Raw genomic sequence first — 18,522 nt, forward strand, 5'->3', positions numbered from 1 at the left:
CCTAACTAAATTCAACAGATCCCACACACATGTGGCCCAGTTAGACGCAGACGACATTACAGGATACAGTCGTCTTATCCACAGCGCTATTTTTTGAATAATTAGGGTTTTCTGACTTTCGTCGAAAACCCTCTTGAAATTCTGTTGATTATTATTATTATATATTTTCCGCCGATTTCGTCAAATAAAATTCATCTTCATTCAGATTCGGCAACTGACAGCTTCGAAACGAAATGTATAAATTGATACTGTAATAACGGTCTCTCTGAACCAACAGATTGTCTGAATGTACTTTCAATCCTATTTGAAACTTAAAATTACTTATTAGGTTACTGTAAATATAGAATTGAATTGAATTGTTAGACAACAAGCACCGGCGAAATAACAGTTTGTGACGTCATTTAGTAAGTAAATAAAGGAGGGCTCCGAGAATTTCCAAATCACGGGGACTATACTGGGTTAGACCATTCAACCAAAAAGAGGATTGCTCCGATAATATCCAAATCATCAAATCGATCACATGCATCCATAAAACCCGTTATCGCTGCTTTGCAGCTATATTTTTCACTTATATTCATTGTATTAGATATCTAACGCAATCCGTTAATTAGTAATCATACTAGCTACATTTTAATTGTCAGTTTAATTCATCACTATTTGAATTCATCAGAACTTAAGATAAAAGCACATTTTTAGTGGTAAATTAGAAATTCCCTAAAACATGTCCCAGTATGTATGCATTCCTGTTGCTTATGCAGAATGAGGTCAAGACTGCCAGGTTCGGTTGCGGCAGGTCTTTCGGTGGTTGGTTAATTCAAGGTGGAGTCTTTTGTGGTCCTTTCTGGTAGGTAGATTTTAGATTGATATCAAGCTGGGCCTTTCCAGACTAAGTTTAGCTGAAATGAGCAAAAGAATGATATTCTGTAGTTACACAATCCTTTCTGTATCATACATCGTAATATACAGTGTATCAACTTAACTTTCAATATTGCTGAGTTCAGTGTTCTTTTTTCGGCATCGTCTTCGTTGTAGTCGCCTTCAGCATCTTCTTCATCTTGGGAATCCTGAAATAAAAAAAAGAGAAGAGCGATGAAAACCTGGTACGGAACAAAACTAATGTCGGCTCTCCGTCGTCGGTCACATGCCGAGAACACCAGACAAAGAGTCAGCCAGGAATATACTGCCCTCTACACGCCCTCACACAGAACGTGAAAACCAGGATGACGACGCCTTACTTTCACCATTTACCGACAGGGTGTGCCGGGTGAAGTCGGTAACTGACAAACCTATCAAATTGCCCAAGCCAAAAATAGGGCAGCGAAACTGGATTTCCCGCACTAGCACTCAAAGGAAGACAAGACTTAATCCATGCCCGAAGCAACCCACAGGGAATCAATGAATACTAACACTCAAAGGAAGACAGGGAAATTAATCCCTGCCCGAAGCAATCCCTTAAAAGGAATCAATGAATGCTAGCAGGCAAGCGATCCCGCAGTGAATCAATGAATCCTAGCACGCAAAGGAAGACAGGAAAATTAATCCCTGCCCGAAGCAATCCCTTAGAAGGAATCAATGAATGCTAGAACGCAAAGGGAGACAAGACTAAATCTTTGCCCGAAGCAATTCCTGAAAAGGAATCAATGAATACTAGTAGACAGTCCAGCTTTACCACTCCATTTTTAACCCGTGCAATCGGACCGACTTGCCCGTCATTGACATCACCCAGCATATTCTGTAGATAGGTGGGGAGAGTGAGGTCTCGTCATCCTGGTTTCCGTGTTCCATATGAGGGCGTGTAGAGGGCAGCCATTTCCTGACCGGCTCTTTGTCTGACATCCTCGACATGTGACCGGCGATGGAGAGCTGACGCTTTCGGACATTAGTTTTGTTCCAGAAAACATTGAAATTCGACAGAGAAATCGGCCCTGAAAAATAAAACGGGTTAAAACCTGAAAAATAGAACGGATTAATAAACACAGAACAGTACAGGACAGCACAGAGACGAACAGTAACACATAAAACATAAAGACGTCGTTCCTCAGGAAGCAGGAAAAGGAGCAGGAGCGGGAGCGCAGCGAAGATCGCCAGGAGGAGAATCCACGGTAGCATGTTCACACACGACGGTACGAGTAAAGGCAAATGCGACCATGTCGAACGTTATGACGTAGCGCGTCTCTATTGGTTAAATTGATTGTTGCGCTAAAAATAGCTTCGCGGTTGAGCGCGCGTGTTGAATGAATACGGAACGGCACCCGGACTAATGTCACGTTTTAAGGTATTAAGTTTTAGGGATTCGAACCGAAACATATCTAAAACGAAATTATACGTGTTTTAGCGTTTAGCTATGTTCCAGTTTTCTCAACTTTCGCCATATTAATTTCCCAGGGCGGCGCTGAAAACCAGGAAGTAATTTTGTCATTTTGCCGGTTTTGGGCCTCCGAAATCTCAAAGTTTTGGAAGAATTTAAGGTAGAATAGACAGTTCAGTCATCCAAATACCCAATAGTATTAAAACCCATCTAAAAACGAATCGAATGATACCTTATATGTCTATATGGCATTGGAAATAAGTGAGATATTCCCAGTTTCTCGTACTACTTCAAAACTAATTTTATGAGCTAGCGTTTTTACCTTATTAATTTTGATGACTTTTACCCGAATATAATTAGGTTCATTCGAAATCTGAAAACATACGTAATTAGATCTTGTTCTCCTGTCAATTTTGATATATAGAATGTGTACTCCCTATTACGAGTTGACTTAGAATTTGCGTCATCAAGTTAGGCCTAATCGTAAACTGCGGACCAAATTCGAAAATTATTGTAATTGGACTAGTGCCACAGTCTATAAAACACATACTGAGACTTATTGAATCCTGAAATGAAGGACTGTTATGGGAGTAATCATTTGGCATAAGGAAATATTGAATTCGTTGCGTAATATGTCTAAACTAGGATTTTCCACGAGAAAGGCGTAAAAGCGCAGGCGTTACCTCAATTTTGGCTCTGACACAGAAATTTGTGTGCAGGTCTTCGGGTGGTGGGGCCATTTTTGTAGGGGATTTCCCTGAAAATTCTGACTAATTACTGCGCTGTCACAGTAAACAATTGATTAATACAGACTCGAAAATGTGTGTCTGTCCTGTCCAACAGTGCCGCACCCTTGTTGTGGAAACGGCTAAAGGGAAATAAATTTGATTGATCTGTTTCTCGTGGAAAACCAGCCTATGGCTCATTTTCACGCATCTCACATCTAATGTCGAATTCAGTTTTGTTTGAAAGGATATCAGGTTGTCTGGCTCAGTAAGTGTTTAGCGTAGGCCTACTAGGGACCTATGTTTATTGTATTGGAAGATTGCCAAAAATCTTTGAATTGTTAATTTTATTTTAAAGATAATATATTTTTTGTTTTATAGGATTCGTCAGTGATTTGTCAGACATAGCAGATATTTTATAACCGATTTTCCCATTCAAATGTAAGTTGTATCAAGCAGAAATTTGCATTTTTTTCATATTTATTTGTTTATAACATAATATTGACATTTGTTTATTTCAGGTAGATGGCAAGTAGCGTGCATTTGGTTCTGATGGTACCCATGGAATTCAGCAGTTGGCCTTCCATATCATATCAATACATTTTACAAATTAGTAACCGCAATTGCTCAAATGGCTTGTTGCATTCAAACCTTCTGTCTCATTGTTTTAGGTTGGAAATAAAAGATTGATGTACTTTCAATTTGCTTCTTTTTCTGACTGCGATATATATTACCACGTCTACAGCTCGTTGAACCCGGGTTTCAAAGTATGCGGGTTCATATGAACCCAGCGTTTGCAGGGCTGCATCTACACTTAATTTAGCTCCAGTAACTGAATCCACATCTGGTCTCAGTTTCACAAAAGAGTTAAACTCAAATTTTTGGTGTAATTGCTATTGGGTACTTCATGTTTTGAATGAGGACAACAATTCAAACTTAACCGTTTTAGGCTTAAACTTTTTCGTGAAACTGGGCCCTGTAGAGTTTTTCGTGAACATAGGTTCAATTCTCAATAGGTTATATAACTCCTTTTTCAAAAACCTGGCTTTTTGCATTCAACCCGTGTTTCGAGCTTAGTGTAGACGCATAACCTCGGTATAAGATGCAAGTGTAGACGAAGCTTCTCTTATTTTCTTCTGTTAGTAGGAATGAATAGGAATTCACGACTTCAAGAATACGCATAAGAAAAAGCTCTTTTATATGTTTAGATTTATTCAAACATCAAAGTGAAAAGATGGAAACAAGTAAAATCTTGACAATCCCCAGTTTAAAGATTCAACTTCATGCCCTTGTACTTGATATCTGCATCACCTAAAAATGAATAAAAGCAAACAAAAAAATCAATTGATTGCTGAAAGTTAAATGATTCAAAACAGCAGCGATGACTACAGATGATGTATTTACCATTCAGTCAGTGAGGCCTACTCACTTTTTATCATCTCCAATCCTGTAAACCTGGCTTATCTAGTCACAAGTTGACCTCTAAATTAGCATTGTTCGGGTTCCTGTAACAGGCTGAACTCTCTGAAAAAAAAAAACATTGCCTTTGAAATAAAAAAATTGCATGTGGAAATTTATTTCAAGACTTCATAGTTATGTAAATAAATGACATGAATAGCCTACCGTCTTACGACTCTAAGAGGCCTAGGCCTACTTTTCGGGTCCATGGAATAATCATTCGACACTAGTAGATGGTGGTCTGTCAAAAATGTTTCCTAAAAATAAGATAAGTAGCAGTGAGTACACTACCTACACGTACACTCAACCCCCAGTAGATTGTTTGATGAGAACCTAATCTACTAAAGTATCGCTTGTCCATGTTTTTGTAGACTACATTAAAGTGTGGATGGAGTAGACACTTGAAGATAATTAGACACCGTAGAATTGAGTGCAGGACACTTACATTTGTTTCGTTTATTCTTCTCGTTAGGACCTTGGCTGCTTCGGGAATCAGGTTCCGATTCGATGCGACAGAAGAGTAGTAGTAGGCCTGTACCACATGGCATGACCGAGTACCGACAGCTGATATTTTATCGGTCGTAGCGCACTATTTTATCATGATCCATAGCCATATTCCAACCTTGGTGCCTTGAGTGCGGTACAGTTATTCTTTTAAACGGACTTGGGCCATTTGTGATGTGAAATACTACATTTTATACCAGATCCAGTCAGTTAAAGAACATTCTCCGTCTTGTTTATCATGACGGCCGCCATTTTGACTAGCGGTAATTGATGATTGACACCAATCAAATTTTTAAAACTAATCTTCCAGCGATGTTGCTTTCAATTAATTTTATGTTTTATATGTTATTTATAGTCTTTAAATGGATTCTTTTATAAATATTATTTAAAATACATCGCAGAATAGATTTTAGATCCTTCCACGCGCGTATCGCGAGACCGCGCGGTGTTGTTTATTAAGAGTATTATGACGTCATAACAACATTCGCGCACCTAGATAGTTCACGTGTTTGGTGTCAAGGTCGCTGAAAGTTGCGGCTCTGTACCTTCGTGCACAGTGTGAGTAAGCTGAGGTGAATGGCCTATGCTTGGTGTACACCGTGGTCAGCTGGTGACGTATTCAATAGCGCGTATAAATGATCAGATGATATCAACAACTCTGAAAAACCGCAATTGTGTCTCTATTGTTGAATGGATTTTACATTATGAAAGGTTCCACCGCCGGGTTGAATACGCGCCAGTAGTCAGCTGAACAATATAGTGGAGGAACCTTAATAAGGCCATGAAATAAATTACTTGATTCCTAACGGCTACTTCCGAATTTATTAGCCGCCGCCTGTTTTTTTTTTCTTAAATTCTAGAATAATTTATAGATTATACCGACCGATAACACTTCAGTTAAAGATTCACACCAACACAGGTCTTCATATCATAGAAACCGCGTAAACATTTACTAATGAAATTAGTTTATTTTAGTCACAACTACGAAAGGACAGTTCATGCACCCGAGATAACTAACTCACACCATGCACGAGGAAAGCGGTCTATTTGAGACATTGGGGGAAAACCCACTAATACCATGTATTTGGTATTAACCTTGCCAATATCTGATACCGAAATTCCTAGAACAAATTACTACAGATCGTGAGCAGTGGGGACACAAAGTACACGACATCTTGCAGCGGTACCGAACCCTGGGGACTGCTGCACTCTGAAGGAGCCCAAGTTAGATTTGGAACACAGGCCAGGTCCTATAGTCATCATTTGCCCTAAACGACTTCGATAATATAACGAGCGCGGTCCTAGTTAATTCTCTTGCCTGCGGTGAACAAGTGATGCATTTCCCTAGAATAAGATCAATCCTCACAATAAATATAACGACGAAAAATTGAAAAGAAGGGAATATTCAAGGTATATTTCTTCTAATAATATGATAGTTTGATTTTTACGCTGAAGACACGAATAAACAACAAAAAAATCAGAACACGAAAACACGCCGGAAAGTGCTTTCGCGAATTACAAGAAATTGTTTACTTTTCATCTGAATTTGGTTTAGGAAGTTGAGTCCAGGAGGAGGGGAGGAGAGAGGGAGAGATATGACAGGGCGAGGGTGAAAGAGAGGACTGGAGAGAGGGAGAGATAGGACAGGGACACACATTTTTGTTTTTTGTCTGTTTGTTGTTATTGTTGTTTTCTTCATTCACAATCTTATACTTTGGATTTATGAATAAATTGAAATTGAAATTGAAATTGAAAATTGAAATTAGAACAAACTGTAAAAAATGTAGGCAAACGTTAGAAGCCTAAAGAATCTTAAATCTGTATTGCGTTTACAGTAGTTTATAGCAGGGCTCAATAAAATTGAATTCGAAAATTGAATTTGAAGGATTCGAACCTACAAGGAGTAATTAGAGTTTGATTGACAGCTCTGCAAATTGATTGTTTACGGTTTTGATTGGAAACACGTGCGTGCCCGAGCATGTCGATGAAGGCCGCCATGTTGAAGCCAATTTATCCACGCATGATTGGCCGAGTTAGATCACATGACTTTGGCCAAAATGGTGGATGCCAACAGTTGATACAAACAAGAATTTCACCGGGAACATTTCAGTAAAATATCCAAATTCAACCAATTTTGAGGCAGGAAAATGGCAGACAAAACTGCCCCAAAATGTCAGCTTCGCCTGGAATGGGTTTATGGCTACAGAGGTCATCAATGTCGTAACAATTTGTACTACACGGCGTCTAAAGAAGTTGTGTTTTTCGTTGCTGGAGTTGGTGTTGTTTACAATGTCAAAGACCACAAGCAGAAATTCTTTCTCGGTCACGATGATGACATTATAAGGTTAGCTTAAGTTATCTTGGCTTTATTATATACAAACTCAATTTCAAGCGCAATAGTAAAATATTTTTCCAAGGTCAGAAATTAATGCATCACTTAAAATTCTATTTTGTTTATCAGTTTGGCTCTTCATCCCGAAAGAACGTTGGTTGCTACTGGTCAAGTTGGAAAAGAACCGTACATATGCGTCTGGGATTCATATTCGATGAAAACATTATCTATACTGAAAGGTGGTCACACTGATGGAATTGCTGCACTTTCATTCGATAAGGCAGGAAATGTAAGTTAGTTGTTGTCAGGGGAACTGTAGTTAGGAACTGTAGTGTAATTTTTTGTATCTAGCCTATATGTGTTAGAAACCTTTATAAATTCATTTTCACAACAGCAGAAAAACATTTCATCTAATACTTTATCCAAAAAAGAGGGTTTTGTAGAGTGCCTGACTGCCGCCATTTTCTCCACGTAGCAGACGCTTTTCTCTCGGCTGTGACGTAGTTCGGCCCACTTCGATACATGTTACTGCTGCTATTCATAGTGTTTTCATCACTTGAAGTCCTATAACATTTCTAAACTGCAGCATAATGCCGCATCAGCAATTATTTGGATATATTTCACACATTGAGTGGATAAATAAAAGAAAAGTCCCCACTGGCAGCCCAGCAGGAGCATTTTAATCACAATTTTCAACTGAGATCTTCGATGAGTATATCTATTTGTGTACACACTGGAGTGTGTAATGGGCCGGGATACGTCATCAATGTTTACATGCCTCACTTTGGAATTTAAATATGGCGGCTCTCATCTGCGGTAAATATATGCTGATAACAGTATTAAAATCGTCGTATACAAGTTAATTAGGAAGAATTGGAAATTTCAACTAGCGTTATGCTAAACAACAACAAGAGTAGAAATGAATGGCCAATTATAATTTTTTGACTGCAGTTCCCCTTTAAAATAACTCATTCAAAATTTCGGTCTCTTTATATTTTGCCTATTTCCTTATAGAGAATTGTAAGCATCGGCCTTGATACAAAGTCTACCATCAATGTTTGGGATTGGAGGAAAGGTAAAATCATTGCAACAACTGTTGGCCACACTGATAGGGTATGTATGACTTATGTAGGCCTATATGAATGAAAATATATTATTTTGTGTTGTATCAATAAAGAACTTAACACATTCATTTTTGATTGAATATTGCAGGTGTTTGATATCCAGTTTAATCCATTCATAGAAAACACCATTGTCAGTTGTGGAGTAAAGCACATCAAGTTTTGGACGCTCTGCGGTAATGCTCTTACGGCTAAGAAAGGAATATTTGGCAAAGTCGGGGAGATTCAGACTATCCTATGCCTTGCCTTCGGTGGTCCTGATTTAACATATTCGGGTACTCTAGGAGGAGATGTGTATATTTGGTCTGGAAATAATCTGCAACGAGTTGTTCAAGGCGCCCATGGAGTAAGATAATTCTGTCTTTAACTGTAAACTGTTTTACCACCCCTCTATTCATCCTAAAGCCATCATAACTATATTTACTGGATAAACCCCTATTCGCTTCAATGATTAGCAATTCCTATGTTTAGGGTGGTATTTACACAATGGATACAACTGATGATGGATTTGCCACTGGCGGAAAAGATGGCTGTATCAAACTCTGGGACACCGACTTCAAAGAGCTGACAAAAATTGACCTTACCACAACTAACCAAGGCTATCAAGGTTGAATTTATTGACAAAACACTAAAATGACGGGTAAGAATTGTATAATTGACACAAATTTTAACTTTGTTTAAACTATATTTGACAGGTCTTATTGTGAGAAGTGTTTGTTGGAGAGGTGATAAAATTCTCGTTGGAACTCAAGACAGTGAGGTATTTGAGATAGCCGTACGTGACCGCGATAAACCAGTCTGCCTGATTCAAGGTCACGCTGAAGGCGAACTGTGGGCACTTGCTGTGCATCCTAAGAAACCGATCTTCGCAACTGGAAGCGATGATCATACTTTGAGGTGAGGATAGTAATCATAATTTCTTGTACGCTTACATCGTTATATAGCGTGGCCAGTTTTATTCTAATAATGTCATCTTTTACAGAATTTGGAGTATGTCCGACAATCAGGTGCTGTCGCGAACCACACTCGATCAGAATATTCGTTCGTGCGCGTTCAATGACGATGGTATGGTATTAGCAGCTGGTCTTGCTGACGGATCATTTGTTGTTATGAAAACAAGGTATATTCAATTGTTCGAATTATTTCTCGAGATTGTTGAAAGATGCCGCTTTTCACTGTCGAATATCATTCTAGGGATTTGTCGGAAATAATCCGCGTGAAAGATCGAAAGGAGGTCATCCATGAGATGAAGTTTTCACCTGATGGAAAAATGCTCGCTGTCGGCTCGAACGATAATTTCGTCGATATTTACTCGACTGGCCAAAGTTACAAAAAAGTCGGACAGTGCTCGGGAAATTCCAGTTTCATCACTCACTTGGATTGGTCTGAAGACAGTAAATACATACAGACAAATAGTGGAGCCGGAGAACGGTTGTTTTATAAAGCTCCAGGTATGTCGAATGGGATTCTAGCGCGAGCCAGCTTTGTTCATATAACAGATATTGAGAATTGGCTGAATGAACCAGATACAGTACGTTATATGTTTGAATATATTTCAGCTGGAAAACAGGTTACAAACACTGAAGAGATTCGTTCGATCAGATGGGCAACGTGGACAAGTGTTTTAGGACCAGAAGTGAATGGAATCTGGGAGAAATACACCGATACCAATGATGTCAACGCCACTGATGCTTACTTCGGTGGTGAAACAATTGTGACTGGCGATGATTTTGGTTTAGTAAAACTCTTCAGATTCCCTTCTCTAAAGAAAGGTAATGGAAATGAATTTATTTGTTTATTCTATTTGTGTCCCAAACAACATAATACACAAGAAAATTGAAATAGTATTTGTTAGAGCTTTTGCAATATAGATTATGTATACCGTTATGATATTTCTGTTTTTTCAAGGTGCTAAATTCAGACGCTACATTGGCCATTCTGCTCATGTGACAAATTGTCGATTCTCGCATGATAAACAGCATATCATAACAACTGGTGGAGGTGATCACGCCGTGTTTCAGTGGAAATTTATAGCTGAAGGTGTACCAATGGATGACGATCTGCAAGACCAAGAGGGTAGGTATCAGAACTTAACCATTTGTGTATCATACATGAAATCACTTGTAATTCAATTGTATCTTTATGATCTTCATCATTTTTCAGCGTACATCGATTCAGCTAGTGAAGGAAGTGATTCTGATATTTCCGATGTCGGAGAGGTCGATTCTGATATAGAATCCGAGAAAAAGATCAACTACGATCGCGACGTTTACAAAGAAGATATGTCTGTGTTAAAAAAGCAAATGAAGAGTGAATTAGCACCGGGTCAAAAGCGAATAAAGGCTCCAAACGATGGATTGAAATTGGAGTTCGTTCATGGGTAATGAAAAACATACTCTCAAATATTCTAGAGCAATGACCACCCGTGTGGCCATATTGAATTTCTCATAAGTATGATACAGGCTTTCAATCACTCCGATCTTTCGGAAACTTGGTGTGTGAAGATTAGGACAGGTGAGATGTCCAACCCTATAGAAAATGAAATTGCCACATCCTAGTTTTCCATACTTGCAGATATCGTGGTTATGACTGTCGCAATAATTTGTTCTACACTCAATCGGGAGAGATAGTTTACCACGTAGCCGCAGCTGGTATAATCTACAATAAAGAGACTCATACTCAGAGATTCTACACTCAACATACAGACGACATTCTGTGTCTCTGTTTACATCCTCTAAAAGATATTGTGGCCACAGGACAAGTATGTACCCCTCGTAAAATAGATGAATATTGCATGGAATGAGATAACAAGGAATGATATATTCAAATATACATACTTACAGAATAAATATGAAACTCGTAAAATGCTTATTCATTTTACAGGTTGGACGTGATCCTACCATTCATATTTGGGATATTTCGACTTTGAATTCAGTTTCGATACTGAAAGGAGAGCATCAGAGAGGAGTTTGTGCAGTAGATTTCTCTGGTAACAATCAGTGACTGTCGTAATACTATTACAATCACAGTCTTGTGTTATATACTCATCACTTTGGTTCTTTATTCAGCTGATGGTAAAAAGTTGGCATCTGTTGGTCTTGATGATAATCACTGCATTGTAGTTTGGGACTGGAGAAAGGGAGAGAAACTTGCTACAACAAGGTAAAGGTTTTAACTCTTTAATGGAAACAACTTGAGGCAGAAGCAATTTCCACTTCAGTTGAATTACATATATCTTGCATTCTTCTTATACCACAATTGATCCCTTAAATGGCTTGTTCCCTTATTCAGAGGACACAAAGATAAAATCTTCGTCATCAAGTGGAATCCATTTGATCACACTCAACTGGTTACTGTTGGAATAAAACACATCAAATTCTGGGTTCAAGCAGGTAAGAATTGATGAAATGCAGTACTATGATGATAATGATAATATCAATAACCGACACTGCTTTTATTTATTTGCAGGCGGTGGTTTCACATCAAAGAGAGGAACATTTGGAACTGTTGCTAAACTCGACACAATGCTGTGTGTTACCTATGGCAAAGATGCAGAAACCTGCTACTCTGGAGGCGCCAATGGTGAGGTTTATGTGTGGCAGAATAATACAGTAACTCGCACAATCAAAGCTCATGAAGGACCATGTTTTGCTATGCACTGTCTAGACAGGGTAAGTCTTCTGCTCCTTCGAATTCTTAATGGTAGTTTTGTAATGCAAATGGACAGATATCATTATTTTGTGTATTTTAGGGATTTGTAACTGGTGGTAAAGATGGTATCATTGGTTTGTGGGATGAAACATTTGAGCGATCATTGAAGACATATGCCATTAAACGATCTAGTTTGACTCCGGGCTCTAAAGGAACTCTGACTACTGATAATCCTGGTATTAGGGCTGTAGTACTCGGTCATGGTCACATACTCGTTGGTACAGTAAACAGCGAAATCCTTGAAATTAGCAAAGACGGTCCAATGACAGTTTTAGTACAGGTAAGACTCATTCAATTATGCAAATGCCGGACTATAGAAATATTTTAAGTATGTATACACGAAAATGCATTTTGCACCAATGTGTTATGTTCTCCCACTTTTAGGGTCATCAAGAATCTGAACTGTGGGGTCTGACAACACATCCAATGAAGCAGGTTTGTGCTACTGTGAGCGATGATAAGAGTTTGAGAGTGTGGGATTTGAAAGAACATAAAATGATCAACTGTAAAGTGTTTAGGAAACCTGCGCGTTGTGTCAATTTCTCTCCAGATGGCAAAGTTTTGGCTGTTGGTTTCAAAGATGGTGAGTCTTCAACGAGTACTCAGCGATTCACAAAAATAAGTGACAACACAAGCGTTTGCTCTTATTGTAATATGTTTTTTACTGTTTTCAGGGAGTTTTGTAGTTGTAAATTCCGACACACTCGAAGATATCGTTACATTCCACCACAGAAAGGAAGAAATCTCTGATATCAAGTTTTCACCTGGTAAAAGTCTCATACTACATGATTAGATTATCTTGGTATGCAGGAAAGTTTGTACATCAGCTGTTGTATTGTGATTACAGATCCAGGCAAATATTTAGCTGTGGCTTCTCATGATAACTTCGTGGATATCTACAATGTATTGAGCAGTAAACGTGTAGGAGTATGTAAAGGAAGTTCTAGTTATATTACTCACGTCGATTGGGATTCTAGAGGTATGAACAGTGTATAATCAGCATTATTGATATAGAAATCGATCTCATTCCTAATTGCTGTTGATTGATGTGTCTGATTCTTGCAGGTAAACTACTGATGACAAATTCTGGCGCTAAAGAGCAACTATTTTTTGAGGCGCCACGAGGAAAACGCCAGAATGTCAAATCGAGTGATGTTGCCAATATGAATTGGGCAAGCTGGACGTCAGTTTTGGGTACGACCTGTGAAGGGGTGTGGCCACCTAAATCGGATGTGACAGATGTCAATGCATCGTCGCTGTCAATTGATAAACGTCTACTCGCCACTGGAGATGATTTTGGATTCGTGAAGATGTTTGAATATCCTGTCACGGTTGGTTGAATCATATTCTAGCTCCCATAATTATGTTTATAAAGTATTTTCTAAAGTATTCATTGTGATCCTTGTGTCTTGTAAAGGGTAAATTCGCTAAGTTCAAGAAGTACGTCGGACACAGCGCTCACGTGACGAATGTTCGTTGGACAAGTAAAGATGAGAAGCTAGTATCTATTGGTGGTGCTGATACGGCTGTAATGGTTTGGACTCATTTAGGTGCTGCCGAAAAACCAACAACTTGCGGAGACAGTGATGAGTCTGATGATGGTGATTCCGAGGAGGAAGGAGGTAGAAATGACCGCTAGAAATTATCAATTATTTTGATACTTCCAGTCCAGCTCATGAAACAGTCTTCTATGTCAGAAGCACTATTGCTCATGTGTTATGTCTGAAATTCAGGTTATGATAGCGATGTCGAACGAGAGAAGAATATGAATTATGACACGAAGACCTATGCCAACCCGATCCGTGAAACAACTGGTGTCAAACCTCACTTACAGGAACAGGATGAAGAAGAAAGGTATAAAGAATATATTTCTAGATAATCCACGATAACTCGCATGTTGATTTTACAACAGTAATATAAGGTATACATATTTTGTGATTGTAGACCTTCAGTTAGCCGAAATGCACCAAAACCACCGAAAGTTTTGAAGAAAGAACAGCTCTCTGAATCTGGCAAAAGAAAACGAATTAACAAAGTTACTGTAATTATCATTTACACCTGTGCCTACAGTATATACATTATTATTCTGCTGTACTGTATATTGCATGAAACATTTGTATTGTTTCAGGACCTGTCACTGGATTATATTCATGGTTATCGTGGTTTTGATACCAGGAACAATCTGCACTATATAAATGATGGCAGCGATATCATATTCCATGCTGCTGGTGCTGGCGTTGTACAGAATCTCTCTGCTGGTATGTATACTACTGCCTCATAACAGTCACTCAACCGTGTTCATCATAACTATCTTACTGTTTGGATTTTGTATTTTCAGGTACTCAGAGTTTCTATTTGGAGCACACTGATGATATAATTTGTCTGACGGTGAATCGACATCCAAAATTCAAGAACGTTGTAGCTTCGGGACAGATCGGTGCAGATCCCGCCGTGTTCTTATGGGATGCAAGTACTCGACAGACTTTGTCAATTATTCAAGGTTTCCACAAGAAAGGCGTCTGCTCAGTTGATTTCTCCTGTACTGGTAAACTGTTACTAACTGTTGGAATTGATGAGAATCATAGCATTGCCGTCTGGAGATGGCAGGATGGTAAGTACCCATTCATTAAAACTTGTTCCAATAAGTAAACCTTAATGGGTAACTAAGAATGGGTAAATCTTCGATATCTTAAATGTTGTGTGTTATCGTTTAGTGACATGCTAATGTAATGATTATTAAAGGTTCAAAAGTGACATCTGAAAATGGTCATACAAGTAGAATATTCCACGCTGAATTCCGTCCAGATTCTGATAGTAATTTTGTCTCTGTTGGTGTCAACCACGTGAAGTTTTGGTCAGTAGCTGGCAGCACATTGGTCGGCAAGAATGGAAACCTCGGTACTTTGGCAACTGATGATATCAAAATGCAGACTATGCTGTCCATAGCTTTTGGAGCTGTAAGTACACATGTTTACCGATATGACGAAGATATTTTCTTTGCTATATTTTACGATGATTTCAATTTATTGCAGAATAATGTAACATTTACGGGTGCTATGAGCGGGGATGTGTACGTATGGAAGGAGAACGTGTTAGCTCGTGTAGTTAACAAAGCACATTCGGGACCAGTGCTAACAATGTATACTACTCTACGTGATGGTCTTATTGTAACTGGTGGTAAAGAACGCTCGTAAGTTAAGAAATCTCTTTTTTGATACCCAGTTATCCCATTCGTCTTTTAACTCTTCTGATGGAGAAAGCCAAGTTAAATTTGTCAATCATTTTACAATGAATATATCCAATCTGCTCTACTCTGGAGTTTAATCACTAATTTTCATTTTTGCAGTGGTTCTAAAGACAGTGGTCCTGTGAAGTTGTGGGACCAAGAAATGAAAAGATGTCGTGCCTTCCAGATTGACTCCGGGGCTACTGTTGATGTAGTGAAATCAGTGTGCAGAGAGAAGGTACAGGCTTATAACCATTGATACTTTTTCAAGTATATGACATGGTGGTCTGGTTTTATTGACTCAACTGTATTTTTGAATGTTAATTTCAGGGTAAGATACTTGTCGGTACAAGAGATAGTGATATCTATGAAATAGGAGAAAAGACAGGAACGCCAAAGAATATAGTACACGGCCACAGCGAAGGCGAACTGTGGGGATTGGCTGTTCATCCATCAATGGAGAGATTCGCGACTGCCAGTGATGATTGTACAGTTCGCATTTGGGATTTACTAAACAAGGTAATTAACTGATTTTGATCATGTATCAAGATTGCTAGTCATGTGAACTCCTTTCTGCATTCTTTTCAAAACTAAAACAGATATTTTGAATGTGTCAGTGATATTCAATTTTGTAGACAATGTTACACAAGTTGAATACAGGAGCCGCTAGATCAGTCTGTTTCAGTCCTGATGGCGAATACCTCGCTGCTGGATTGAAAAATGGTGAATTTCTCCTACTGAATGCCACAAATCTGAAACTTATTGCCAAGAAACGAGATCGTAATAAAGCAATTAATGATGTCAGGTAAAAGTTTTGATACTGTGCATTAGGATTTGTTCATCCACACTATCGCTATCATCTATATTTATGTGTTTACTATCATTTATATTTACCCGTTCGATTCATTTTAGATTTTCACCTGACAGCAAATTGCTGGCTGTTGGGTCTGAAGAAAACTGTGTTGATTTCTATGACATCTCTCAAGGACCACCTTTGAACCGAGTTGGTTATTGCAAAGGCATTCCAAGTTTTGTCATCCAAATGGATTTCTCGGCTGATGGAAAGTTTATCAGGGTACGAAAGTGAGAAAAGTTCTGGGTCGTACTTTTTTTCAAAGGTTTCAAATAAAATCTATTCTCCATAACTATCATCTGTTATCTATCTTTTTTCAGGTTAGTACAGGTGCGTATGTGAACCAGGTTTATGACGTGCCTGCTGGAAACCCTATCAATAACACAAATGCAATTGAAAAAATAACATGGGCAACATGGACGAGGTACAATTATCAGGCTCATTCATTTTAGATCATTAAACCTTATCTCAAAGTGTAGCTATTAAGTATTTTAACCTAGTTTATTGTTATTTTCAGTGTACTGGGTCCTGAAGTAGTTGGTATTTGGCCAAGAAATGCTGATAACGCTGATGTCAACTGTGCTCATTTGGCGAATGGAGGAAGTTCATTAGCTACAGGAGATGACTACGGACTTGTCAAATTGTTTGATTTCCCATGCTTAAGTGCTGAGGTAAGCCACAACGTATTGAATACTCATTTGTTACTTTTTTGATCATCATATATTTTCGATATGACAATAAAATCCTATATGTTTTGATTTTCATCTTCCATTCATCAGAACCAGGTATATATATGTACTTGATTTAACTCCATTTTCATTAAGATATTTATTGATTTTGTTTTAAAATGTTTTACATATTGCACCGTTATTGTTCATTAACTTTACACAAGTTTTATTTGACTGTAATCATAAATGTTTAAACAGTTGGTACTGGTAACTTTTGCAAATGTAAAAAATATTATCCTTGTTCATGGTGTTATGTAGTCACTAATACATGGATATAGTGATATATCCATAGTGTAAGTTCACTGGTTTTGGTTTAACAGACTAGTTACTCCGTCATCAATATTCCATGTATTCTTTCAATTTTAGGCCAAACACAAGAGGTATGTCGGGCATTCAGCACATGTCACTAATGTGCGATTCTCGGTGAACGACAAGTATCTCATTAGTACTGGAGGTGACGATTGTTGGTAAGATTTCCAATTCGAATACATGAAACTATTTTGCTCAACTATCAAAATTCTTAAATCTAGATGCTTACAATCTGGTTTCTATTTTCAGCGTTTTCGTATGGAAATGCAAGTAAATGCCTGCCATTTGAAAACACTGCCAATAATAACACGCTCAAAGGCAGCGAAGATCATATTTTACTAAAAGAGTATTGAAGCATAGAAACATCGGCTACTCCTGACGAAGATAACAATCATAGAAAATATTCATCGAAACTAGCTGTAGTTTGAATTACGATATATAAGCCTGCACATCGAAGATAGCTTGTAGTCTTTAGAGTAGAGCACATTGAATTATCTATTAAAGAAGTTGAGAGGTCTACATTATATGATGTAGTAGATAGCAAATCCTTATCTACGTATAACAGTATGCGAGATTCAGAAATCCTGCGAAGTATTGAATATAAGTGTACTTAAAATCAATCTGTGGGTGCTGGACACTCATACATTTGTGGTATATAGGCCTCAATATTGTCTAAATGTTGTTGAATAGATGCTTTGTTATTATTTATTTATTCTCTATTAACATATCATGTTTAATACTATTAAATTCGGATTATGGATATGAAATTGTTATATCCCGTGGTTCTAGATTTCCATCCATTTATCTTGAAAGAACATTCCATGTTGTATGAAAATAGCCGTCCCTTACATGTGTTCGTTTAGTAACAGCTCTTCATTTTGAACATCCTCCCTAGCGCATGTGGATTATAATGATTTATAGGACTATATATTTTGTACGGTTTTTATCGGTATATATCAGCGAATAAAGATTTATTACGTAATAATTTCACCTGTAATCATTCTTCTTACTTTATTGACTTTGATGGAAAAATTGTTCGCCGAGTAATGTCACAAATGTGGTAGAAATCTGGGGTGGGTTCTTCCAACTTTACCCCAGGGGCTAAACCGCATCAGCAATTTTGTTATTAGTCATCCCCCAGATATACCGCCCACATCGGTGCAGAACAACTTTGGCGGTATAGAGAGTATTGCAATACATAGGTGTTTTACTATGTATTTGAATAGAGATGTACATTGAGAAAACCT

The 18,522-nt window shown here is 38.1% G+C and overlaps 1 protein-coding gene and 2 long non-coding RNA genes across 4 annotated transcripts; 2 read left to right on the forward strand and 1 right to left on the reverse strand.

The window, feature by feature from the left end:
• The first annotated feature begins 2,136 nt into the window (after positions 1 to 2,136).
• Positions 2,137 to 3,719, forward strand: LOC141915257 (uncharacterized). The gene is made up of 4 exons (XR_012620930.1): positions 2,137 to 2,275; positions 2,386 to 2,468; positions 3,415 to 3,474; positions 3,555 to 3,719. It is a non-coding gene; the product is annotated as an uncharacterized LOC141915257 (long non-coding RNA).
• A 506-nt stretch (positions 3,720 to 4,225) lies between these two features.
• LOC141915113 (uncharacterized) lies at positions 4,226 to 5,335 on the reverse strand. Of its 2 annotated transcripts, none has more exons than XR_012620914.1 (4): positions 4,937 to 5,331; positions 4,657 to 4,748; positions 4,463 to 4,557; positions 4,226 to 4,344 (listed from the first exon to the last, which is right to left on the reverse strand). It is a non-coding gene; the product is annotated as an uncharacterized LOC141915113 (long non-coding RNA). The 2 variants fall into 2 exon arrangements; XR_012620913.1 differs by having other exon boundaries at positions 4,233 to 4,344; positions 4,438 to 4,557; positions 4,937 to 5,335.
• Positions 5,336 to 7,026: 1,691 nt separating this feature from the next.
• Positions 7,027 to 18,264, forward strand: LOC141903605 (echinoderm microtubule-associated protein-like 6). The gene is made up of 36 exons (XM_074791801.1): positions 7,027 to 7,339; positions 7,457 to 7,616; positions 8,342 to 8,440; positions 8,540 to 8,794; positions 8,920 to 9,055; positions 9,144 to 9,345; positions 9,431 to 9,568; positions 9,643 to 9,899; positions 10,008 to 10,220; positions 10,357 to 10,524; positions 10,612 to 10,828; positions 11,023 to 11,209; positions 11,332 to 11,437; positions 11,517 to 11,610; positions 11,740 to 11,840; positions 11,917 to 12,119; positions 12,200 to 12,439; positions 12,544 to 12,742; positions 12,834 to 12,926; positions 13,007 to 13,138; positions 13,225 to 13,490; positions 13,577 to 13,781; positions 13,893 to 14,013; positions 14,104 to 14,200; positions 14,288 to 14,417; positions 14,498 to 14,770; positions 14,902 to 15,116; positions 15,192 to 15,349; positions 15,506 to 15,623; positions 15,716 to 15,904; positions 16,021 to 16,190; positions 16,298 to 16,460; positions 16,559 to 16,662; positions 16,756 to 16,909; positions 17,333 to 17,433; positions 17,525 to 18,264. Exons 1-36 carry the CDS (start codon positions 7,143 to 7,145, stop codon positions 17,547 to 17,549), a joined length of 5,886 nt encoding a protein of 1,961 aa, XP_074647902.1. The 5' UTR covers positions 7,027 to 7,142; the 3' UTR covers positions 17,550 to 18,264.
• Positions 18,265 to 18,522: the final 258 nt, after the last annotated feature.

Source organism: Tubulanus polymorphus, chromosome 1 (assembly GCF_964204645.1).
Source record: "Tubulanus polymorphus chromosome 1, tnTubPoly1.2, whole genome shotgun sequence".
In the NCBI taxonomy this organism is placed as follows: domain Eukaryota; kingdom Metazoa; phylum Nemertea; class Palaeonemertea; order Tubulaniformes; family Tubulanidae; genus Tubulanus; species Tubulanus polymorphus.